The sequence below is a fragment of the Eleutherodactylus coqui genome, chromosome 3 (assembly GCF_035609145.1).
Source record: "Eleutherodactylus coqui strain aEleCoq1 chromosome 3, aEleCoq1.hap1, whole genome shotgun sequence".
NCBI lineage: Eukaryota > Metazoa > Chordata > Amphibia > Anura > Eleutherodactylidae > Eleutherodactylus > Eleutherodactylus coqui.
In genome coordinates, this window is record NC_089839.1 from 301973509 (window position 1) to 301998997 (window position 25489).

Genomic DNA, 25489 nt, shown 5'->3' on the forward strand with positions numbered 1-25489 from the left:
TAGCGAGCTTTCCAACCTCTCAGGTCCTTCCTCAGGCCGTCCTCAGCTCTGCATATGCCTGAGGAAGAGCCCTGCGTAGGTTGGAAAGCTCGCTGTAACATCATGTATTTTTGTTCTCCGTTAAATAGTATCATATCTACAAGAAAATCATCAAACATGCTTTGTACCACATTTACTGCGTGTTTCATTAAAAAAAAGGGGTTGTGACTAGAGATGAGCAACATACTCGTTAAGGACAAATACTTGAGTGAGTATCGTCCTTTTCAAGTATCTGCCTGCTCGTGCGCAAGAATTCGGGTGCTGGCGGGGGGTGGCGGGGGAAGAGTCCGCCTGCTCACTCCCGCAACCCACTGCTCACCCCAGCCGACACCCAAATCTTTGCGGATGAGCAGGCAGATACTCGAAAAGGACGATACTCGCTCGAGTATTTGTCCTTAACGAGTATGCTCTCTCATCTCTAGTTGTGACCTAAATTGTGTCAAAAATTGAGGCAAGCTTCGCCACAATTTTGGCACAATTTCTGGCATAAAAGGTGATCCAAACTTGAACTAGACAGTCTTACAATTCAACATATTTATCATTCAGCAGAGCCACTATCTAACTTTTAGACGATATTAGTAATTAAGCCTCAATATTGCAAAATTTACCTTTCTATGACCCATCTAATAATCCAAAATCAGATAATGCCACCCCTATCCTGTCGCACTATATCTATCTGGTCATTTTCAAATAAGCAGAAAATCCTGTACATAACTAAACGGCGCCCTCATCTGGTGACAGTTGGTCTAATGCTATAGACCAAATGCGTCAAACTCAAGGCCTGCGGGCTGAATCCGGTCCGCCACATAACTCTGTGGTCCGCAACGAGGTCTGGACGCAGAATGACGGACTCTAGACTTTTCCCGGAAGACGCAGCCAGCGCTTGGCAGAGGGGGCAGTGCCAGCACATGGAGTGGGTGCCATCTTAGATTCTGAGCTCCAGCACACCTCTCTGTTGAGCAGCTCACAGGTGGCAGCACAGTTCCGACCCCCAACCCAGCGCCCCGGCCACCCGCCATGGTAGGAAGCTTCGTGCTAGAGAGGTGGAAGGGAGGAACCCATCATAGTGCAGAGAGCACCAGAGCCATGTAAGGAGTAGTTACATTTAGGGTCATTCACACGGGCAGATGCAGATTCTGTTCATAAAATGCGCAGCGTCCTCGCAGACCCAAATTGTGAATCTTCATGCGTAAATAAGCAGCGAATACTCACGTATAATGCGTATTTACCGCATATTTACGTGATCCCGTTGGCTTTAATGGGCAATAGGACACGCTGAGGATTTTTTCCCACTTGTAAAATACACGCGTGAAAAACTCATCTCCGAATACCCAAAATCAATGGTGTTTAAGCGGTCGGTATTACACGTAACACGGGGCGCAAAATACGCCCGTGTGAATGAGCCCTTATAAACGGCCCTTGGAAGTCAATGATAAGGCTGATGTGGCCCTCGGTGAAAAGGCGTTTGACCCCCCTGCTGTAAACTATAAATGCAGCGACTACTTTATAGCCTGACTTTTGAGAAAAGGAAGAGAAGGGAGGTAGAGTGACCTCTAGTGGCCGCTGGCAGTCTTCACTCCGGCTCACTATCTCCTACACATGCAGCTCCCCAGATTTTTCTCCCCTCTGGCATTGTAGTATACAAATAAATGCTGGAGGGACACTAATCCTATAGGTACCTAAGGGACACGTTGGGACATCCGGTACAGCGGTGTCATTGTCAGATGTCTCCCTGCATTGGACAGATAAAAGTTGCAAGCTGCATTTTCCTGTCTTACTGTGGATGCTGGACTAGTAAATAGCATCAGTTGTATCGGGGTAAGAGATAAAATCACAGGCAGAACATATACATCATCCTACCAAAAGTAACTGGACATCTGAGCAAGAATTAAAAATAGTATTTCCCTATATTTATACTTTGAGGCCTCCTAAAACCAACGTAAATCAGTGTTGAACGTGTGACACGGCGCATTGTCGGGCTGGAAGTATGGCCGACCATTCCCTCAGAGTGTTGCCACACTGTCAAGAACACATTATTGTGTTCATGGTTCTTGTCATTACAACCAACGGAGCGAGACCATGCCACGTAAAGCACCCCACAGACCATAACGGGACATTGGCCATACTTACCTGTTGGCACCACACACTCGGGCAAAAGGCGTTCCCCAAGAGCCTCCGCAACCAGGTACTGCCATCTGATGTGAAGATGGGGTAGCGTGATTCGTCACTCCATAGAACGTTCTTCCATTGCTCAACTGTCCAATGACGACGCTCCTTGTAGCATTGTAGACGTGTTCATGGACGGTTTCTGTGCAGCGGCGCAACCCGTATATTCAAAAGTGTGAAGTTCCCATCACAAACTATGGCTGACACCCCCAAGGGTCTTATGTAGCATGGCTTAGGGTATATGGCATACTAATAAGACACAATCCATTCTACTGATAGGGGGGTCCTAATACTTTTGGTAGGATAGTGTATAAGGGCACCAGCCTCAGACCCAAGTTATACAAATCCTAGCACCCGTAGGACCCTATAGGCCCATACTGGACCTTCATGTGCTTCCAAAACTGTGGCACATTGAAACTGATGGAGTGATGCAAAGGTATGTTTCTAGGGAGCGATATGGCACTTCCAAGACACCATAAGGCGGCACTCCATGTGCCTACAGCTCTGTAATCCATATGCCTTATGCACCAGACTGCGTGTATACTGATCCATACGGTGCACAATATGGAGCCACATGTGGGACGCGGCACTGATTAGTCCCCTATAGCATCCAATGATATAAGCTGCCATTGTTTCTGCCCACTAACACATCTCTGTCCTCCGCTGTACTGTTAACCAGTGTCTTACCACCATGAAGGGAATATATCCCACACGGTTCCCCGGTAAGGATTGGCGCACTTGGCCTTATCGGACGGCGCAGCATTATGTTGGATGGCGGTAGCGGTTATATTACCTGCTTCCCTCCTGTAAGAGCGCGATGGCGATTCTGATTCGGTTTCTTAAGAAGATCAGCATGAGGATGATGATAACTTCTACAATGCAGAGGATAATCACTGGGGAGGAAGAGCGACAAGCAGTTGGTGACGGAACATCGCTACATTCTTACAAGAAATTAACAATTTAAAGACGTCTTTAGCTTTTTTGTATTGCTGGCCTGTCCTCAGGCTCAGGGCTCATTTACACGGATGGATGCGGTTTCGGTCCGTGAAATACACAACTTTGTGACGGATTGAAACTCTGCATATTCGCTGGTGTGGCGTTTATTTGTGCGCATATTTATTCTGTTTTGCATAGAAGTAAAGAAAATCCCATTGATTTTAATACGGACCAAATTAGGACAAATATGTGCATGAAAAACACATGTCTGAATATCACAATGCAAATCAATGGGGTTTCAGTCCTGCCTACTAATACATCCGTGTGAATAAGACCTTAGTCCTCAATAAAATAAATTGGCATGGGTCTGACACCCGGCACCCTCTCTGATCCACTGTCCCCTGGAGCTATGGGAGTAATACCAGCAATACCATTCTGTGACTCAGCATAGCAGATTGACTTGTGCTAGTCCAGAGCCGCACTCACTATTCTGCTGGTGGAGTCACTGTGTGCATACTTTACTTATCCTGTACTGCTCCTGAGTTACATCATGTATTATACTCCAGAGCTGCACTCACTATTCTGCTGGTGGAGTCACTGTGTGCATACTTTACTTATCCTGTACTGCTCCTGAGTTACATCATGTATTATACTCCAGAGCTGCACTCACTATTCTGCTGGTGGAGTCACTGTATACATATATTACTTATCCTGTACTGATCCTCAGTTACATCCAGTATTATACTCCAGAGCTGCACTCACTATTCTGCTGGTGGAGTCACTGTGTACATACATTACTTATCCTGTACTGATCCTGCGTTACATCCCGTATTATACTCCAGAGCTGCACTCACTATTCTGCTGGTGGAGTCACTGTATACATACATTACTTATCCTGTACTCATCCTGAGATACATCCTGTATTATACTCCAGAGCTGTACTTACTATCCAGCTGGTGGAGTCACTGTGTACATACATTACTTATCCTGTACTGATCCTGCGTTACATCTTGTATTATACTCCAGAGCTGCACTCACTATTCTGCTGGTGGAGTCACTGTATACATACATTACTTATCCTGTACTGATCCTCAGTTACATCCAGTATTATACTCCAGAGCTGCACTCACTATTCTGCTGGTGGAGTCACTGTATACATACATTACTTATCCTGTACTGATCCTCAGTTACATCCAGTATTATACTCCAGAGCTGCACTCACTATTCTGCTGGTGGAGTCACTGTATACATACATTACTTATCCTGTACTGATCCTGAGATACACCCTGTATTATACTCCAGAGCTGTACTTACTATCCAGCTGGTGGAGTCACTGTGTACATACATTACTTATCGTGTACTGATCCTGCGTTACATCTTGTATTATACTCCAGAGCTGCACTCACTATTCTGCTGGTGGAGTCACTGTGTTCATACATTACTTATCCTGTACTGATCCTGCGTTACATCCCGTATTATACTCCAGAGCTGCACTCACTATTCTGCTGGTGGAGTCACTGTATACATACATTACTTATCCTGTACTGATCCTGAGATACATCCTGTATTATACTCCAGAGCTGTACTTACTATCCAGCTGGTGGAGTCACTGTGTACATACATTACTTATCCTGTACTGATCCTCAGTTACATCCAGTATTATACTCCAGAGCTGCACTCACTATTCTGCTGGTGGAGTCACTGTGTACATACATTACTTATCCTGTACTGATCCTCAGTTACATCCAGTATTATACTCCAGAGCTGCACTCACTATTCTGCTGGTGGAGTCACTGTATACATACATTACTTATCCTGTACTGATCCTGAGATACATCCTGTATTATACTCCAGAGCTGCACTCACTATTCTGCTGGTGGAGTCACTGTATACATACATTACTTATCCTGTACTGATCCTGAGATACATCCTGTATTATACTCCAGAGCTGCACTCACTATTCTGCTGGTGGAGTCACTGTGTACATACATTACTTATCCTGTACTGATCCTGCGTTACATCCCGTATTATACTCCAGAGCTGCACTCACTATTCTGCTGGTGGAGTCACTGTGTACATACATTACTTATCCTGTACTGATGCTGAGTTACTCTAGAGCTGCACTCACTATTCACCTGTGGACCAGTCAATAGGCTGTTCCATGCAGTTAGTTCTATCTCCTTCACACTGATGTATGGCGGATGGTAACAAGATAAAGCTTCCTAGAATATAAATCACACTGAACAAACCAAGACTGCAGGTACATTTAACCTCTGAAGCATAAGAAGTGCAGCTCTGGAATATAATCAGGCTGTAAATCAGGGACATGCTGTGATACATTCCCATCTGCCCTCACAATGTACGGAGATACTTACTAAACGCCAGCCACGTGTCCCTCAGCTGTAAGTAGACCCTGAAGTCCGTCTGCAGCCCGATGTCATAGATGGTCAGGTCGGATCCGGGGACGCCCTTCAAGTTGTTATATTCCCAAAAACAATGCCATATGCCTGCAGAAGAGAGAGGGACGGTCCAATCACCTTACAGACCTCAGCGCTCCCCCCATAGGGGGTATCAGTAGAGAGACAGACTGCCCGTCTACAGAGGGGAGACCTCTCGCTTGGCCTGGAGATGGGATCTAGACACCATTAATGCCCATCCCGTTTCCATGACCCTGTGCCCAAACCGGAGGCGACTATAATACAGCAAATCCAGCCTGAACGTTTCATGGAGTGTTTTTTAAAGGGTAACAGACCTGTTTTCAGTGCTACTCTCTATAATGTGGAGGGTCTGAAAAGCGTTGGAGGCGCAAAGGAGAAGATGGCCAGCAGTCCCCAGCAACGAGGACGAAGCCTAAAGTCAATATTTTACCCTCTTGCTGAAGTGCCCAGAACTACGTGACCCATATATGTTACTGCCGCCCAATCATGTACTGAGGTATCGCTCATAGGTTATTGAAACAACAGCAAACGTGTTAACGGGCGGGAGCAAAACCCAGAATCCCTTGTAAAGTACCGCAACGCGCTGCATGCCGCCCTCCGCAGAACCTCATGCCGCTTCCCACGTGGTGAACTCGCTTCGTACATTCTGCAGCCGACTAGCCGCAGCAATTACATTGTAAACCCGCCGCTACCCAAATTACCACCATATAGGTGAGGATTCGGCCGTGTTTTTAATTGCAGGTCTGCTGCGGTTTAACCCTTGTATTTCCGGGGTTGAATTCCACAGTAGAATTCCGCAGCATAAAAAAAACATGCGGCCGATTTATCTGCGGAGCTTTAAAAAAATGTGCAGATTGGTTAACAGTATTTTAGGCTGAAAAATGTAAGATGTCCATCCAGTTCAGCCTATTTCCTCTCCCCTCCCCCCCCCCAATGTTGATCCAGAGGAAGGCAAAAAACCCCAATGAGGCAGAGGCCAATTTTCCCCATTTAAGGGCTCCTGCACACTAGCGGGGGCAATATCGCCCTCGCAGTCCTTCTGAAACCCCCTGGATGGGAGGCCTTTTTGTGCAAGAAAACAGCCTTGCATCCCCGTCGATCCCATTGAAAGTATGTGGAACAGGACTGAAGGAATCCCCTGCCGCAGCTGTCACAGCTGCAGCAGAAAATCGCACAGTTCTCCACTGTTTTTAATAGGGCCCGTGGCAGCAGCACCGGCCCATAGAAATCAATGGGAGATCGCTGAAGGAATCCCCTGCCGCAGCTGTCACAGCCGCAGCAGGGGAAAGTGATGTTCTCATTGCTTTCAACAATATTGGCCGATATCGCCAAAAGATAGAACATACTGCGATTTGTTTTCTGCATCGCAACGCGGTTCTATGCAGGAAAACATCGCAGAATGGGTTTCATATTTGTCCGTCTCGCAGCGCGCAAATCTCGCACGATTTTATCGCCAGGGTGAAGGTACCCTAAGGGAAGAAGATACCTTCCTGACTCCAATCTGGCAATCGGAATAATCCCCGAAAAAAACGCGCTAGAAAATCGCAAGCAGCAGCCATGTTTTTGCAAGAAAAAAAGCAGCGTTGACACTCAAAAATCGTGTGAACAAAGACGCGATTTTACCGTGATTTTCTCGTGGCGATATCGCAATAGTCCGCGAGAAACTACCCTAACAGCCGATAAAATCATGCAAGATTTCCTTCGTATCGCCCATTGTCTTCAATGGGGCCGGCGGCTAGGTTCAATGCGATGCGATGCAGGATCTCCTATTGAGGAACACTCTGCGATCCTCCGCCGCAGCTTTCTGCCACTCTAGAGGATCTCTACTTCCCCGAAGTGATGAGACATTTTTGCTACAAAAACATCTCGTATCCGCGGGGAAATCGCACGTTGGAGGGAGAGCGAGGCGCTCAGCAATCTGTCTCCATCCCATTGAAGTACATGAAGCTGTGGTCACGCCTGCACATGTGGGTGCGCAGATGTTGGCATCATTGGCGGTCCTATTGGTCGGACCCCAATCAGACATGTATCCTCATTCCTACATTATGGGATAAAGGTCACTGATGGGGAAACCCTTTAACCCTTTCCAATCCACTGTCTGACATCTTTCTACACTCGGAATGAAGCTTGTACAGCTCCAATGTCATAAGACGTCCGACAGGGTATTCTTACCGTCTATTGCCAGCCACTCCGCTGTCGGAGCCTCTCTGGCACGCAAACACTGATGGCACTGTTGTATAACAGCAAAAAGGGAGAGCCTTTTAGGAAACCCTGAATCCAAAATTGGATTGGAAAGGGTTAAAAGCTGTTTTTGTTTTTTTTGTAAATAAATGACCCCCATAATTTCGGCATGAGTGAAACCCGTCAGACTTACCGTACCCCACGACTCCGATGACACCGAATATAAAAATCCAGAAAAATACCCCGGCAGTGAATCTTAGAAGAATGAGGAAGAGGAGGCTGATGACCATCGCAATAAAGAGGGCTCTACGAGGGAAGCACATGGAACAGATAAAAAAAGGTTAGATTTTATTTCTTTTTTTTGCATCGCCAATTCAGAAAATGGTATGTTTGTTTAGAATTAGGACCCTCGGAGGGAGCGAGACCCCCGGCACCTGAGAGATTCCTTATCACTTGTCAGTAAATTAGATTATTTGCTCTTTGCCAAGTTGACATAATAAAAGCTGCAGATAGGAGATCAAAAACAGCATCCAGGAACCTTCCAGATGGAAGTCATTAAGAGGGTCCCATCTATTAACTCTTCAAGAACTCATTCACAGAGGGGGGGATCCAGTCATAGATACAAGGTGGAGGCCGATCTGGGACTAAACGCTGATCATCAGTGGAGACGGCTGTACAGAGAGAAATCCCTGATGGCAGGATGGTTGCCCGACCCGACCTGACCGTATACCGGACCTGACCATATACCGGACCTGACCATATACTGGACCTGACCGTATACCGGACCTAACCGTATACCGGACCTGACCATATACCGGACCCGACCATATACCGGACCCGACCATATACCGGACCCGACCATATACCGGACCTGACCATATACCGGACCTGACCATATACCGGACCTGACCATATACCGGACCCTACCCGACTGTATACCGGACCCAATCCAACCATATACTGGACCCAACCGTATACCGGGCCCAACCATATACCGGACCTGACCATATACCGGACCCTACCCGACTGTATACCGGACCCAACCATATACTGGACCCAACCGTATACCGGGCCCAACCATATACCAGACCCAACCCAACCACATACCAGACCCGACCCGATTGTATACCGAACCCAACCGTATAAAGTTCGACCAACTTTCTTCTTATCTATACGGCCAGCTTTAAAGGGCTGTTCCGTTAGCATCTAATGAAAGTTGTTACAATTGTCCAGCATACTTTCTGTAACAGCTCCTTGCAGTTATCAAGATCTCTGCTTGCTGTCATTCAGTAGTAACCTTGTACGGTTTGCTCCTAAACAGAAATAACCAATCTGTCCAGGTCATGTGATGGGCATCGGTTGGCCAACTCGTTACAGTAGAGTTAGCAGAGTTGTATCCTATAAGGGTATATTCAAACGGCAGTAATGTGTCGCGGAATGCACGCCAATTCTGCATTAAATCCGTATCAGCAAAGTGTCCTCTTGCTGTCAATGGGAATCGGCGCTAAACTTTATACAGGGAGGTTTTTTTCTGCACACAAATTTGAAAGCTGTGTACAGAAGAAAAAAGTAGCGGCAAGTAACTTCTCGATGGCGATTGCAGGCCGAGCAGAAGAGGGCCAAACCCATGTGCAGCTCCATGTCCAAACATAGGGAAGAAATCTTGAATCCTGAATGGATGACTTTTCTGCGCTGAAGTCCCGAGCTGTATCAGTGTTGAAACAATGCTGATGAGCAACAGAAAAAAATGTGCTGCTGTTCGGGAGTTTGGGGGCGAGAGAGAGAGAGAGATCGCAGTAGCAGCCCGAAGTCCATCCGAATGGCACTTTTTAAATGTCCCGCCGGGGGTTCCCTTCATCGCAGGGATGAGGGGACTCCCGGGGCTTCCCTTTGTCTCAGCGCTGCCGGAGTTCCCTTGCAGGGGAGAAGAAGGAATTCCCCTGTAGCTGGGCTGCCGCAGTTCCCCTGCAGGGGAGATTGAGGCATTCCCTAGCAGTGAGGGAATCCATCAATCTGCCCTGCAGGGGAATCCCAGCTGTCCCACTATGGAGAATTCCTCCTTCTCTCCTGCTGGGGAACCCTGGCAGTCCAGCTACGGGGAGCCCTCGGTGATGGAGGGGGTTACCCTTCATCGCTCTCTCTCTGCAGTGAAGGGAAGCTCCACGGAAAAGAAGAGGATTTCCCCGGGGTCCCTTCATCCCTCTCTCTCTCTCCCCACTGCAGGGAAATCCCTTCAACTCTCTTTGCCAGCTGCCTCGCATAGTCTATGGAGGCTTCTGCACCAAATATAGCTCAGGACCTATCCTTTTGCACAGCATGAAATTTCAGTTGCTGAATTTCCGTCGCTCATGTCCTCTTTTTAGGTGTGACTTTTCATTTTGCGCGCGACTAAAATTGCTTTGTCTGAATGCTTCCCTAGGAAACCATTAGTTCTAATAGTCACAGTTTTTTTGCGCATGCAAGTTAGCTGCGCAAATTCCCTTGTTCGAATGAGTCCTGATACAAAAAGTTTGTGCAGGGGCGAGCGTATTGTGAAACACGCTCATCTGTCCAAGCCCTCATCTGCAGATATCTACCACGGCTTTGGAAACGGAAGTCTCTTGGAAAAATCAGCCTGTGTGAACGTGAGCATACCCCGAGATCTTGGTCACACGGAGTGACTTTCCCACGAATTTACGGTACGGAAAAATCTGCACTACATCAGTGACCTGCGGTGCACAATTTACATCATCAGCCTGTCAGTTACAGCAGTGGATTTGCTGCAGAAATTGTACAATTTCTGTGAAAGACTTTAACCCTTTCCCATACAATTTGTATTCTGGTTTTCCTAGGGGGCTTACTCTTTTTCTGCTGTTATACAACGGCGCTATCTGCTGGCTAAAGCCAGTACTGCATGAGGTGACACGTTGGATAGGCTCCGACAGCAGAGAGGCTGGCAATATGCAGTAAGAGAACGCCAACGGACGCCTTCTACTATCCGAGCTGTACAGCCTTAAATCATAATGTCTTTAGACGTCAGACAGTGGATTGGAAAGGGTTAATAGAGAAGCTGAAAGCTGCACCAAATTGGCAACAGTAGCTGCGGATTTGGAGAGCAGATTTCCGCAGCAAAATCCGCAAAAAAAAATCCACAACCGCCGTGGCAGATTTTTTTTTACCCATGAAAACATTGCAGATATTCCGTGTGAAAAATATGCAGTGTTTTTGTGGGTAAGGAAAAGCTGCGGCAAATTGGTCCATTTTGTGAATACGGCCGAAGGGTTAACATATCCGCACCAAATCATGTGGATTTGCTGTTCCGGAGCTTTTATCAAATTATGCATAAAACAAAAAAAATGCTTTTGGAATCCACATTTGCGGATTTCACGGCCAATCTGAGGCGGATTCACAGCAAAGGAGGATTGTTTTGCAGATGTTCTGCTCCTTCACACTGCATGCCCCATGACATGGTGCTCCGTCATGTTGGTGGAGACATGGAACTGCACCAAAGTATTACCGCTGGGTAGGTGATGCCACATTGTCCGGGAGGTGTCTGTACCCATTGGCTTGAGGTTGGACTTCACTAGAACCGACAGTCCTCGTCCTTCCCAGCAGAAACGCAACTCACTTCCCCCCACCATAACCACACTTCCTCCAAACCTCACTGTTGGGATGATGCAGTCATGTAGAAACCGCTCACCAGGCAACCCCCACACCCAAGTGCCGCCATCCGATCGGAAGATGATTACTGTGATTCATCTGCCCACAACACTTGCTTCTGCTCACTTACAGTCCGACACTGCGAGCCCCATCGAAGGCGCCATTGTGCATTCACTGCTGTGATGTTGTATGCAGCCGCTCGTCCATGGTAACCCTTCACATGCCATTCCCTATGGATGCTTTTGGTACTAATGGATGCTCCAATGGTCTAAGAGACCCCCCCTGAGCGAGAGCAGACTATTTGTGTGATGTCTTCACAGCTCATACAAGGCTTTGTTGTCCACGTTCTGTCAGTTTACGAGGTATCTCTGAGCATGGCTGCACCGCACACACCGGATGGCCTCCATGCCCCAATAACGTGGCCAACAGTGGACTCTGGAAGCTCCAGAAGCTGCAATGTCCGTACTGATTGCTTGGTGACATCCCACCACCAAATCCCGGTGTCAGCTCTACACCTGGTGACATCCCCCCACCAGACCCGGTTGTCAGCTCTACACCCGGTGACATCTCCCTAACAGACCCTGTTGTCAGCTCTACACCCGGTGACATCTCCCTACCAGACCCCATTGTCAGCTCTACACCTGGTGACATCCCACCACCAGACCCTGTTGTCAGCTCTACACCCGGTGACATCTCCCTACCAGACCCCATTGTCAGCTCTACACCTGGTGACATCCCACCACCGGACCCTGTTGTCAGCTCTACACCCGGTGACATCTCCCTACCAGACCCCATTGTCAGCTCTACACCTGGTGACATCCCCCCCCCCCCACCAGACCCTGTTGTCAGCTCTACACCCGGTGACATCTCCCTACCAGACCCCGTTGTCAGCTCTATACCTGGTGACATCCCACTACCACACCCCGTTGTCAGCTCTACACCTGGTGACATCCCCCTACCAGACCCTGTTGTCAGCTCTACACCTGGTGACATCTCCCCACCAGACCCCGCTGTCAGCTCTACACCTGGTGACATCCCCCCACCAGACCCTGTTGTCAGCTCTACACCTGGTGACATCTCCCCACCAGACCCCGCTGTCAGCTCTACACCTCGTGACATCCCCCCACCAGACCCTGTTGTCAGCTCTACACCTGGTGACATCCCCCCACCAGACCCTGTTGTCAGCTCTACACCTGGTGACATCTGATGGTTTCTCTACTGGGATATGATGTGTGATCTTCTCCTTTATACCTAATGCTCACATATCACCTGACAGGATGATGGGGGGATAATACTTTTGCCACCATAGTATATAAGTACACATTACACTTACATTAAGATCCAGTACCAGGAGCTCGCATAGTCTTCAAAGATCCTCATCCCAACAGATCGGGCATCAAGAACGGCATTTATCCCGCTGGTGAGTAAAAGGAAATAAAGAAAAAAATATTACCACAAAATGTATTATATCACAAAAATAAGCAGACTTCTGCGCAGAGACCGGGTTATATTGTAAATTAGTATGTTCTAGAACAGCCATGTTATATCTGTGCAAGACGTGTTACATGGAGAACGATATGAGGGTTATTGGAGGCAAATGTTAGGAATATGAAGAAGACGAATTCTGAGGGCCATAATCAATCCAGAGCTCAGTAATATGATGGGTCGGATATCTCATATACGCTATATACTGTGAAGTATTAGAGCAAGACTCCTGCTTTTGCTTTTGTCTTATATATCTTTATACTGGATCCTTATCCTGTCCTCTACTCAAGCTTCCGGCTGGGAGGGACTTCTAGCAAGTCTGTACAGCCTGGAGGCAGTCTATTATATAGCGGAGCTTCCTGTGACCACTTTAATCCCTTAAGGGCTCAGTCACACGGGCGCCGATCCGCCTGTGTTTCTGCACGATAAAACGGCCGCACAGCGTGCGGACAACTCTCTGCATGACCGGCTCCATTGCCAGCCATGTGTTCTTTCTTCCGGCGGTGCGGAGAGTCGTCCGCACCTGCAGTGCAGCGGTCTTATTGTGCAGAAACACAAGAGGATCGGCACCCGCGTGACTGAGCCCTAAGGATGCGGCCTCCCCCCCCCCCCCTATTTTCAGTTTTTCCTCCCCACTTTCAAAAAATCATGAGTGTTTTATCTATCCATCACCGTCGCTGTATGAGGGCTTGTTTTTTATGGAAGTTGTATTTTTCAATGGTGCTATTTAATGTACCATATAATGGACTGAAAAAATCTTTAAAAAAATTCTAAGTGGAATGAAATGGAAAAAAAAATGGAATTCTACCACCTTTGGGGGTGGGGGTGGGTTCTTGTTTATACGGTGTACATACTGCCTCAAAAAGGACATAAGTTTATTCTGTGGGCCGATGCAATTACTACAATACCACATTTATATAGTTTTTTTTGCTGAACTACTGTTAAAATATCTTTGGAAAAAAATTTAATTATTTCCTGCCATAGATTTTTTTATTTTTCCGTCAACATAGTTGTGCGCAGGCTCGTTCTTTGTGGGACATCATGTGGTTTCTATTGGGACTATTTTGGAGCCCATATGCCTTTTTGATCGCTTTTTATTACATATTTTCTTGAAGATGGGGTAAAAAAAAGCGCAATTCTGACGTTTATTTATTTTTCTTCTGATAACGTTCACCGTGCGCGGTAAATAATGTGTGGTTTTGATAGATCAGACTTTTACGGACGCCGCGATACCAAATATGATACCAAAATAATTACTAAAACTTTTTTAAACTGATTTTTATATATATTTTTTAGTTGCTATAGGAGACAAGAGCTTCGGGACCCCTGAACATCAAAACAGCTGCCACCCACATTGTATGGAGCGGGATTGACCCCCGATCGCCCTCCATACAAACCTCGAACCTCCATGAAGAGGTTAAGGCTGGATTCACATGGGCGAGTGTGATGTTGGTTCCGAGAAACACGGACGGATATCGCACTCTCAAACCTGTGATTTTTCAGTGAATGTAATGCTTTTTTTTTTTAAGAAAAATCATATCGCATTACTGTACATTTTTAACAAGAGTTAAAAAAAAAATAGCTCATGTTATTCCTACAGCTAAAATAGAAAAAAGTGCATCGCCCGCAAGACAAGATATGGATGCAATAGGCAGATGTTGGAAAGGACTTAAGGTTCCTTAAACGGGACGACTGTCAGGCACAGCCATCCCACAGACTATCCTGCGCTCTCACACAGGAGCGATAGTCGTTGAGAGACGAGAGGCGAAGTTTTCTGGGAACACACCAGCCATCCACCTCCATTCAATGCAAACAGGCATAGATGAATGACTGCCCGTTCAAACAGGCTAACAGACACAATCACTCTTTTAAGCAATTACTCGGGCGGCTATCAGCCTGTGTAATGCCAACCTTAGGCTGGCCGCGCACATTGTAGAAAGGCTGAACCCGCCAATTTCAGCAGTTTCATCCAATATACAGTATATGGGGGCTCCCAACTGTTCCCCAGTGGCAGATATTGGTGGAGATAAGTTTCAGACAGTTGAATTTTGACAGCCCAATCCTTTTCCTCTAGGGAGATAAGCTGCCACCAGAGGTGTCCGTCAGCGGATTTCTACACTCAGAACACATGCTCGCTTATTCAAACCCTGTGTACTTCTGTATAAGAGAGTCATTCAGCAGCCAGCTATCTCATGTGTAAGACCACCCTTAGAATTAATGCACTAGACTACCATACAATTAGTCTTTTATACTTAGGCTAGGATTACCCCCATTGGCATCCATTGTTTTAGACTGCCCATTGCTATGGAATCATGCCAGCAATGTAAACCCCTGGTGTCAATGAGACAACTGCCCGCTTATAGCTGGTAGGAAAGTAGCCTGTGCTCTCATGTAGACATTTGCCCCACTACTAATAGTGGTACAGCCATGGGGTCTGCGAACACCCCTGGTGCCTAAGGATGTCTAAACCCCACCACCACCTAATGAAATAGGAGTATAACTTGAAGCCCCTTGGCCCCAGTGCAAAATCTGTAACAGGGACCCTCACCTACCATGTGCCATTTACAAGACTGGTGTCTCTTTTGTGGCGGAGGGGTCTTTCAGCCTAGGGTATGACAGCTATCTCAGTGCCGCATTAACTTCAATCTTCAGCTTCGGTCTACACTACAAACTAAAGGGCTTTATACATTATTAAAAAGTCCATCATTGATTAGGGCCCTTGGCATGGCATATATCCATCACACGCTTAGAAAGGAGATATTTTATAGGCTATGACGGTAGTCAGCCTATAAAATGTTTGGTCATGACAGCTGCACCCCAACATGCCCAACACTATCAAATGCTCGCCTGAAAAATAATGGGATTAAACCATGTCATGCGTAAAAGCAGCAGCAGAGATGCCCGGTGTTACCCCCAGCAACATTACATGTGACTCCTTGGGGGTGGTCACCACAGCATAGTCTTTATTAATGGGTTAATATCAGATGACATGTCATAATAATGTGTTCAGTGCTGGCTTCCATGCGCCATCCATGTATTCAGCTTTAGAACATAGCAATATCTGTTCAAGGCCAGATTTATAATGAGAAACCACTGGCCTGTACCTATGAGGCAAAGCTTGAGAGGCGGCTTCTTCCCTATATATGCCATAATGATACTATAATCATAGTCCTATAGCCTGCTCTAGATACTTCAATCCTGCATACGGCAATCCAGAAAGTTTTCAAGAGATGGGGTAGGGCTTCGTAATCTCAAAGGTGGAGTGCTGATAGGCTCTAGCAGTGTCCGCCTGGCCCTGCTTCCTCTATTCGAGAGCCAGTCATCCCTTATGTAAAGTTAACATTGAGTAGATGCTCAATAATTACTTCCTGTACCTTGCAAAAGGGCACAATTTGGACCAAAAAAAACTTTACAAAGTGGGCCTACCCCATTTCTAGCTTCTGGGGCATCATTCCATTATAGTGATGGACCGCTTTAATAGTAGGTGTCCCATTTCTAGCAGATTATTGGCAGTCTCACTGCTGAGACCCCCGCTGATCTCAAGAACAGGACTCCAGTGTCCCCGTCCTCCTCACTGTGGGGTTACTGCAACTCCCGAAGTGAGGAGGAGACTAAATGGAACGTTAGCTGTGCAAGTGCGTTGATGCTCCATTAACTTTAAATGGGACTGCAGAGATACCCATGAATGGAGCGTCGACCGTGCGTGCTCGACCAGCGCTCCACTCATTCAGATGTCACTGCATGTGAGAAGCGACTCCCACAGTGACAGGCAGATAGGGGCACGAGACCCCTGTTCTTGAGATCGGTGGGGGTCTCAGCAGTGAGATCCCCCCAATCAGCAAATTATCTCCTCTCCTGTGGATAGGGGTAACTTGTAATCTCGATACAACCCTTTAAGTCCAGGACACAATAGCATAGCATTGAGAACTATTTCATCTGTGAAAATGCCGGAGGGCATAACGGAACTCGGACAGACTCCATTAAAGTCAATGGGATCTGCTCAGCACCATTCAGTTCCGTGATGGCAGATCCGTTCCAGCCAAGGACTCCATTTTTCTGCTTTCATGACGAAACAGGAAAACCGAATCCATAAATGCCAATCTGCATGAGCCCCTAGGCTTACTATGTAAATTGTAGAGACCCCTACCAGTTGTGACCATCGGTTTAGACAATAAGACTACGCTCCCACAATCCCAAGGATTACTCCATACATTCCTAGCAATGATTAACCATCTTAATGAAGTATTCCCATCTCTGGAGTCCTATGTCAATGTGTTCAAAATCGTAAAACAATGCGCTCACTCATACGATGTCTATTTCCAAAATGCTCCGTTCTCCAGACATTGCAGATATTGATTCCTCCGGTTGTTTGCTGCTCAAATCACCTGTTCTACAGAAAGAAATAGCAGAGCACATGGTAGCTGGCGGCCGGGTGAAAGCTAGTATGCATGCACTACTGAGATCCTGGCCACCACATTTAGATGGCAGATGTGTTCAAGCACCGGCCTCCTCCCTGTGTGTCTGGAGAACGGAGCAATTCGGAAAAAGACACCTTATAGGTGAGCACATTGATTTACAATTTCAAACACATTGAAATAGGATTCCCAAGATGGTAATATCCCTTTAATATCCCAACTTGACTTTTTTGGGCTTATACTGAGTATGACTTGGTGGCGTATGAATCGTAAGTGTCAATATTGCTTTGTTCTAGCTGAGCATGTACAAGCCATACACAACATGTTAGGAAATGTAATTGGTAACCTTGGATTTCCATGTTGAATGGTAGTTACATGGCTATAAAACAAAATAAAAGTTGTTATGAGGATGAAATAAATTGTAATTAGACGTCTGACAGATCCTGCAATTACACAACATTGAGGATGATGAGCCATGGTGTGGTTAATACCATGCAGGACCCCACTATAGGTTACCAGTAGACCATAAAATACTACAATGCTCAAAAAAATGTTTAGGAAGATGTAGACATTCCAGTATAACATCAAGTCACTTCCACTTCAGAGATGTCCATCTGTCAAGTCAGGAAGCAGAAGTGATTGTGAATCCATTTTACCTGCTTTGGTGCAAATGAAAGTGTCAACAGGAGCACCGGAGAGGTGACAGCAAGACCCCCCAAAAAGGGACAGGGGACAATCCCTCTCTCCTTCCTGACTGATTCTTCTCCAGTTCGGTGTTTTGCTGGGGTCCTTGTCACTACTAGTACATGAGGGCTATCTGCAGCCCAACCAGGCTGTACCGATAGTCCTGCTCCTCCAGGATGGCACATCCATATGTGCCGGAGCAAGAAGGTTTGCTGTGTCTCCCGACACAGTCTCAAGGGTATGGAGCAGATAGCAGGACACAAGCCGTTATATGAGGAGAGCCAGACAGAAGGGCATCAACCTGGCATCAAGACCGGAGGTACAGGAGAAGCCAGAGCCCTACAAAATGACCCCCAGTGGACTATTGACCAAACTGTCATACACAGACTCCATGAGGGTAGCATGAGGGCACGATGTCCTATATTGAGACCTATGCTTACAGCCCAGCACTGGGCAGCTCAATTGGAATTCGACAGACAACACTAGAATTGGCAGATCCTTCATTGGTACCCCGTTCTCTTCATAGATGAGAGCAGGTTCATACTTAGCACATATGACAGATGTGAAAGAGTCTGGAAATGATGGAGATCTTTGAGATCTGATGTCCAATTTAAGTGTTCCCTTTATATTTTGAGACGTGTATTACAGTGACCAGTCACTTGGACAGGTCTGGAGTCTGGAGTTTTATCATGGAGACCCTTGTAGTGTCCTGTATCCTCCACAACCAACATGTCTATTGTGGGGACCCATACAATGTGCGTTGGACTCTGATATGGGGACTTGGCATAGTTGACTGTTCGAGCTGTGCAAGGTATATTCATTATTGGCTCTAATTATACTTTGTGCTGAACTCCAATCTTGGGACTTCTAAACCATGGACAGCTCTATTATAGAGACTAATACTGGGTGCGGGCCTCCTAAACCGTGAAGAGATCCATCATGGAGATGACAACACTTTTCAGAGTTTTGTTCTGGACTTCTAAACTGTGCTCAACTCAGCCCTGGAGATTTGTATGGAGCATGGGTGCACAAGGTATGGCGCCCATCCATCTGGTCACAGACATGATAAGTAGTATTAATGCACTGTGTGGCCATATTTGGTACCCCTGTATCAGCAGAATGAGGGGCTCGCGATGCCTCTGTGGCACTCCAGAAATAAGTAAATGAAGTGAAGAGGCGGCTCTCTATGTGTCCGGCTATCTTTGTTGTAGTTTTATGGAAACAGTGAAACACTTGTCTATTTCAGCAACCCATGTAAACTGTGATGGAGAGAGACGGATGCATGGATGGTCATTTTCTTTCTGGAGTGCGAGTGGAGAAGAAGGGGAACCCATTCTCCAAATAGGTGCCTGCTCCACTTCAAGGACTTCCATCTATGACACATTTATGGGATATACTGTTTTACATGCAACTTCTCAGACGGTAAAACCCCTTTAAGTTTTACTTAAGCCCTTGCTATTGGTTCAGTCTGACAATGTGGCCTCCGGGCCAGAAAAGGTTGTGCACTCCTGATCTAGAGCCTTCAGAACTGCATTATGGAGCCTTCCACATTGTAAGAGCCTCCGAGGAAAGTAAATAAACCTTCCACAGCTCCATTCTGGCGGCTACTGGGGACTCCATGAGACATCTGCAAATGTTCTGAGCTGCGGGATCCAGTAGTATCAATGTTACTGAAATGTCAGTATCTCATTGTTCTAGAACCCCAATTATCAGTCTTCTAAGCGACACATTATTCCAACAGGTAGAATGAAGCCACACTACCAAATACGTACTATACACTAAATATGGGGCTGCTTCTCCGGACAACTTTGCATTGCAAATGTATGACAATTCCTTGACTCCAAAAGTTGGAGAGTCTAAAAGAATATTCGGCATACCTAACATTCAAGATCAAGGAGCCCCGTACAGAACATTCAACCCAAAGACTGCAAGAGACCCAAGAATATGTGAGAACGCACTCTAGAGGAATGAATTATGGTCCTTACTTAGCCGCTTCTCTCAGATCAGTTACGTTCCTCACATGGCCACTTCCGTCTTTAAATATCGTCTTATTAGCAACAGTCAGAATGCCGTTCCTGGTGGAGAAGTCTGGGAAGCATCTCTGCAGGACTACAGAGGAATAAATGTTGTTATTTGTACAGTGCCAACTTATTCCGCAGCGATTTCAAGAAATTCATTACCCCCCACCAAGCTCATTTAACCAACCTCGGAAGGATGCAAAGCTGAGACAACCTTAAGCCAGCTAACTGAACCGAGTGGGGATTGAACTCACAACCTTCAGGTCATGAGTGAGAGCTTAGGACTGCATTTCTGCTGCCTTAGCACTCTGCACCACAAGGATAATATACATTTGACCTTTGCAACCAATTTTTTTAATGTTCCAATCAATCTAAGATTAAAAATAAAGAAACTAAGCCATACGTCAATTTCTATCGTTGTGTTTCTACAGCTCCTCTGCAGACTATGTATCTCCATGGTAACAGACAGCAAACAAATCCTGCACTCTCCTCCTTCCCTGCATTTGTCCCCTACTTTGTGCGAATGTACATTTGTTAAGATAGCCGGAAAGAGAAGCCTGATGTGAATATGACTGCAGGATCAGACTACACAGGGTTTGTTTGTTGTCTGTTACCATGGAGATGCATAAACTGTATAAGAGCTGTATGCACAAAACTATAGGAAATTTCTAAACACCTATTGCAAAAGTTATTGATTTTTTGATTTTTACACATTGAGACTAAACATTGTTTGCAAAGGCATACATAACCTTTTACTGTACCAACACGAAATACCGTGATACTGCGGTCTAGCAGCAAGACTACGGACCTGAAGATGCAGCCAATTTCTTACTCCAGTGACTTTTAAAAATTAATTTATAGTTATTTTCAAATAAATGACATTCTTTATTCTAAAGTACAGATGTGATGTAACTTGGGAAAGCTGGGTAAATATAAAGCTGGCCTTACATTTTAGATAGCTGTCAGATGGACACTCCTTCCGTCAACTGATACACCTTCGGGCCGCCCTCTATATACATGCACAACCTGATGTATGTGCATGTGTTTTCAATAGGGAGAGTATGCTATAGGCCTCTCACTAGCCAAGCCAGAAACCTACTGCACACCGATGAGGGGCAAACACCCCGAAACAGCTGTCTGTACATGGTTAGCTTTTCCTTCTTCAGAAGACTCTGGCTTTAGCTTATACTCCCAGTCATTGTTACAAGGCTTGTTAAAAGGTCTGAAATGGACTTGCAGGAATGCTGCCTTCCAATAGGTGGCGCTGTAGAAGCATTTTTCTATCTCTCATTTGCATATTTCCCAGATGAGCACCAAGTGCTCTCCCTAAGGAGAAATGATACTCTTTCTGACCCAATAGGGAGAAGGGAACAGGCTACTGCCATGGTGGCTCATCACCCTTTGACATCCTTCTTTCTTCCAACTTCTACCATCAGAGGAGAGTCAGGACACCCCTTATAAACATTAGATGGTCAACAGGTCCCACTGAAAATTGGTGGATTTGTATGACATTTGTCTAAAGTGTATGGCCACCTGAAGACACATACAGATGAACAGATGATAAGCAAGGTATAGTAAACTAATATATTGGCGCCTGGGATATCACTTACACGGCCTGCTGGGAGTGATCATAGCGGGGCAGTCTTCATCCCGTAGAACTTCTGTAATAGACTGAGATAATCACAGATCAGGTAAAACATCTTCATGCGTGGACCTTACATATGACCAGGAAACTTCTCTTGGTTACAGCGTAGGCCTCACCTCCCCACCCCGCCAAGGGTAACACTCCCGGGGGCTTTGGTAGTTCCAAAAACTCTGGTTACGACAACAGTGATAGTGACTTTCTTACTAAAGGATGAAGCAGTGCTAGCCAGGGCAACGGACCGGTCCTGACCAACAGTGATGCAAAGCTCAGAAGTTACACATGGTCCTGGAGTAGCAACAAAGAATATAGTGAAATGAATGAGATACTCTGAGTGAAGTGGAGATCTGTGGAAAGCTGATCTGGCATGTTAGATTTACTGTTCTAACTTATGGCACTGGGACGGGCTGTCCATCTGAAATTACTAATGTACATCCAGATCTAGAGTGTGCGGTACAGGACCATTATATAGTAGGGTGCAGTGTAGGGCTATTAATGAGTACAGGTCAGTGTAGCATTACTATAGTAAAGATAATTATTGAGTAGAGTGCAATGCAGTATAAGGCCATTAGGAAGTGCAGTGTATGACCAGGAGTGAGTAAAGTGCAGTGCAGTGCAAGTCCATGACAGACTGGAATGCAGTGCAAGGCCATGAGAGACTGCAGTGCAGTGCAGTGCAAGGCCATGAGAGACTGGAATGCAGTGCAAGGCCGTGAGAGACTAGAATGCAGTGCAAGGCCGTGAGAGACTGGAATGCAGTGCTGGCCAGGGCCACGAGAGACTAGAATGCAGTGTAAGGCCATGAGAGACTGGAATGCAGTGCAGTGCAAGGCCATGAGAGACTGGAATGCAGTGCAGTGCAAGGCCATGAGAGACTGGAATGCAGTGCAGTGCACAGCCATGAGAGACTGGAATGCAGTGCAGTGCACAGCCATGAGAGACTAGAATGCAGTGCAGTGCACAGCCATGAGAGACTGGAATGCAGTGCAGTGCAAGGCCATGAGAGACTGGAATGCAGTGCAGTGCAAGGCCACGAGAGACTGGAATGCAGTGCAGTGCAAGGCCACGAGAGACTAGAATGTAGTGCAGTGCAAGGCCGTGAGAGACTGGAGTGCAGTGCAGTGCAAGGCCATGAGAGACTAGAATGCAGTGCAGTGCAAGGCCGTGAGAGACTAGAATGCAGTGCAGTGCAAGGCCGTGAGAGACTAGAGTGCAGTGCAGTGCAAGGCAGTGAGAGACTAGAGTGCAGTGCAATGCAAGGCCGTGAAAGACTAGAGTGCAGTGTAGTGCATGGCCGTGAGAGACTAGAGTGCAGTACAAGTCTATGAGTGACTAGAGTGCAGTGAATGGCTATGAGTGAGTAGAGTGCAGTGCAATGGATAGCCTTGAGTGAGTAGAGTGCAGTGCAGTGCAGTGTAAGGTCACAATTGAATATGTAAAGTGCAGTGCAGTGTATAGCCATGAGTGAGTAGAAAGTATTGCAGTGTAGGGCCTTCAGCGAGTAGAGTGCAATGCAGCCCAAGGCCATGAGTGAGGAGAGTGCAGTGCAGAGTGCAGTATATAGCTATTAGAGAGTGCAGTGTAAGGCCATGAGTGAGTACAGTGCAGTGTAAAGCTACAAATGAGTAATTGAATGTGCAGTGTATGGCCAAGAGTGAGTGTAGTGCAGTGCAGCGTACCTATGACTAATTGGAGTGTGGTGCAGTGTAGCGTACCTATGACTAATTGGAGTGCAGTGTAGCACATGCTGATTAGATAGTGCAGTGTAAGATCATTAGTGATTAGAGTGCAGTGTATGACCATTATAAAGTGTGTGATCAGAAGGCTACACACATAGCAACTGCTGTGCTACAAGAAGTGCCATATGCAACATTAACAGTCCACTGGGAGACATCGATCGGCTGTCGGGAGATTCGTATGCGTTTGTCGAATAGTAAAATATCGATACCAGCAACAGGGAGTAACATGTAAATCTGCACGCAGTCTGCATAGAAGTAAATGTCCGTGTGCAGCGTTCTAGAGCGGAGATCAGGGCAGGACGGTTACAGGTGCATTATGGGACAGCAGTACAATGGTGACCGGGGCTGGACACATTACTATTGGAACATGTGAGATATCTCCCGTGTGTCACTGCATGATACGTAGCATTCTAGTACTGTGATCAATATGAGGCGGTGCACAGGTCACAGCCGAGCCTTCTGCATTGTGCAGGTCTCATCCTATACAGTATTCTGCTCCCTCCCACGGGCGTAAGCGCTTTTGTATGTTGTTCAGTGCAACGTATTTGCACAACGGATGAATCTTTTTTGGCGCACGTGTCTGCTACATTTTTTTTCCGTACTCATGAAATGCGCACATAAAATACGGAAATGTGTACAACTCCATTGAAATCAATGGGTTGTATTCTCTACGTCTTGCGCATGCACATACACCCGTGTGAAGGACCCTAAATCTGATGTCCCCCATAACATTATTTCTATCCACTCACCTTTCTGGGGTTATTAAACCCCGGTTTACAGAACTGTTTGTAATATTCCCAGTAGCTGCTGTTCCCCCAGTTGCCCTGCATGTCCAGGTACGTGGCAAATCTATCCGGGCATTTGGAAACACAAAGCTGGAAACAAAAGAAATATATTAGAATAGGAACATAAAGCACACATGACACATTAAAGAGGACCGCTTCCTGACATAGAAAATAAGAATTCTGAAGCATCTTTGTGCTGTCCCTCTATTATTCCTCCTGGAAATGTATGAATAAATTGACAACTAGGATGACAATCCTGCTGGCCAATGGGATGTCCCCCGTAAACAATTGGTCATTGTTCAATTAGTGTTGGCAATGTCCAGTTATGAATGGGTAATGTCCTGTCTTCAATGTATGCATACATTTCCAAGAGTAATAACAGAGGAACAAGACATGTTTTAAGTAAACTGTCATTTTTTAACTGGTTCAAAGAAAATGCCAGTATATATAGTTCAGAGCTCACCTGGGTCGTAGGGCACTGCAGGTTTATAAGCACCACCGGACTTGCACATTTCAGAATATTAAAATACATTAAGACGGTCTTGTTCCTAGAAGTAATAAGAAAGCCAAAGGGTTAAAAGGCCGGGGGCCATAAACATTCCCCTAATTATGTGTACCATGGGGGACGGTGCATACAACAAATGCTTATATATAAACCGTACAGCATTATATATCCCCCTCTTCAGAGAAGCTCCACCTTATTTGCTATAACATACTCTCTAAATCCCTCTCTAATCCCATATTGTCTACACAACCTCCCCTAAGCCGCGCCTGCAGTATAGCATTGTCAGGTTTTCTGTTTATTTTACCAGTTTTTTATAGCATGTGGTCTGCTGGAGGCCAAATTAGTGGCAGTATTTTCAAACTGTGTATAAAGCAGCTCTCTCTCCCCCTCTCACAGCAGCAAGTCACAGCACAATCTCTAGGTAGCTGAGTTACATCCAGTTAATCGCTTTCATGTAACAGAATCTTTGTCTATTTCTATCTCTGATTGCAGATAATGCTAGGCATGAGCTCCCACAAACTACAGTATGCTAATAATGAACAGGGATGACGCAGGAATGGAAGGAACCATGAAATACAACAAAGCAGGCAGCACTTACTCATTTGCAGTCCCCTTCTGTCCACAGAACTGCCCGTAGCTGTCCGTTGCATACACAATCTTCCGGGGGTCACCATGAATCCAGGCTGAAAGGAGAAATAAAAGAAGACACATTGAGGGATGCTTGCTGCATAGTAAGTGTAGTACAATATGCCGGTGCGCACTCAAAAAAGGGTTGTTCTTTCCGCAAAAACGCAGCGCTGGGGCGCGAACAAATGTG

General features: G+C 46.2%; 1 protein-coding gene across 5 annotated transcripts in view; it reads right to left on the bottom strand.

Moving 5' to 3' along the window:
* The window catches only part of SLC44A5 (solute carrier family 44 member 5), a 139934-nt gene that overhangs the window by 36591 nt on the left and 77854 nt on the right, over positions 1 to 25489 (bottom strand). For 3 of the 5 annotated variants that reach the window (XM_066597796.1, XM_066597797.1, XM_066597795.1), the window contains exons 4-13: positions 25271 to 25355; positions 24631 to 24715; positions 24132 to 24257; positions 21612 to 21672; positions 19969 to 20092; positions 17646 to 17678; positions 12733 to 12816; positions 7954 to 8066; positions 5517 to 5648; positions 2999 to 3098 (exon numbers count right to left, since the gene is read on the bottom strand). In XM_066597796.1, the coding sequence (XP_066453893.1) occupies positions 2999 to 3098; positions 5517 to 5648; positions 7954 to 8066; positions 12733 to 12816; positions 17646 to 17678; positions 19969 to 20092; positions 21612 to 21672; positions 24132 to 24257; positions 24631 to 24715; positions 25271 to 25355 (943 nt within the window). The remainder of the gene's footprint in view (positions 1 to 2998; positions 3099 to 5516; positions 5649 to 7953; positions 8067 to 12732; positions 12817 to 17645; positions 17679 to 19968; positions 20093 to 21611; positions 21673 to 24131; positions 24258 to 24630; positions 24716 to 25270; positions 25356 to 25489) is intronic. The other 2 variants (XM_066597800.1, XM_066597798.1) reach the window with 1 other exon arrangement.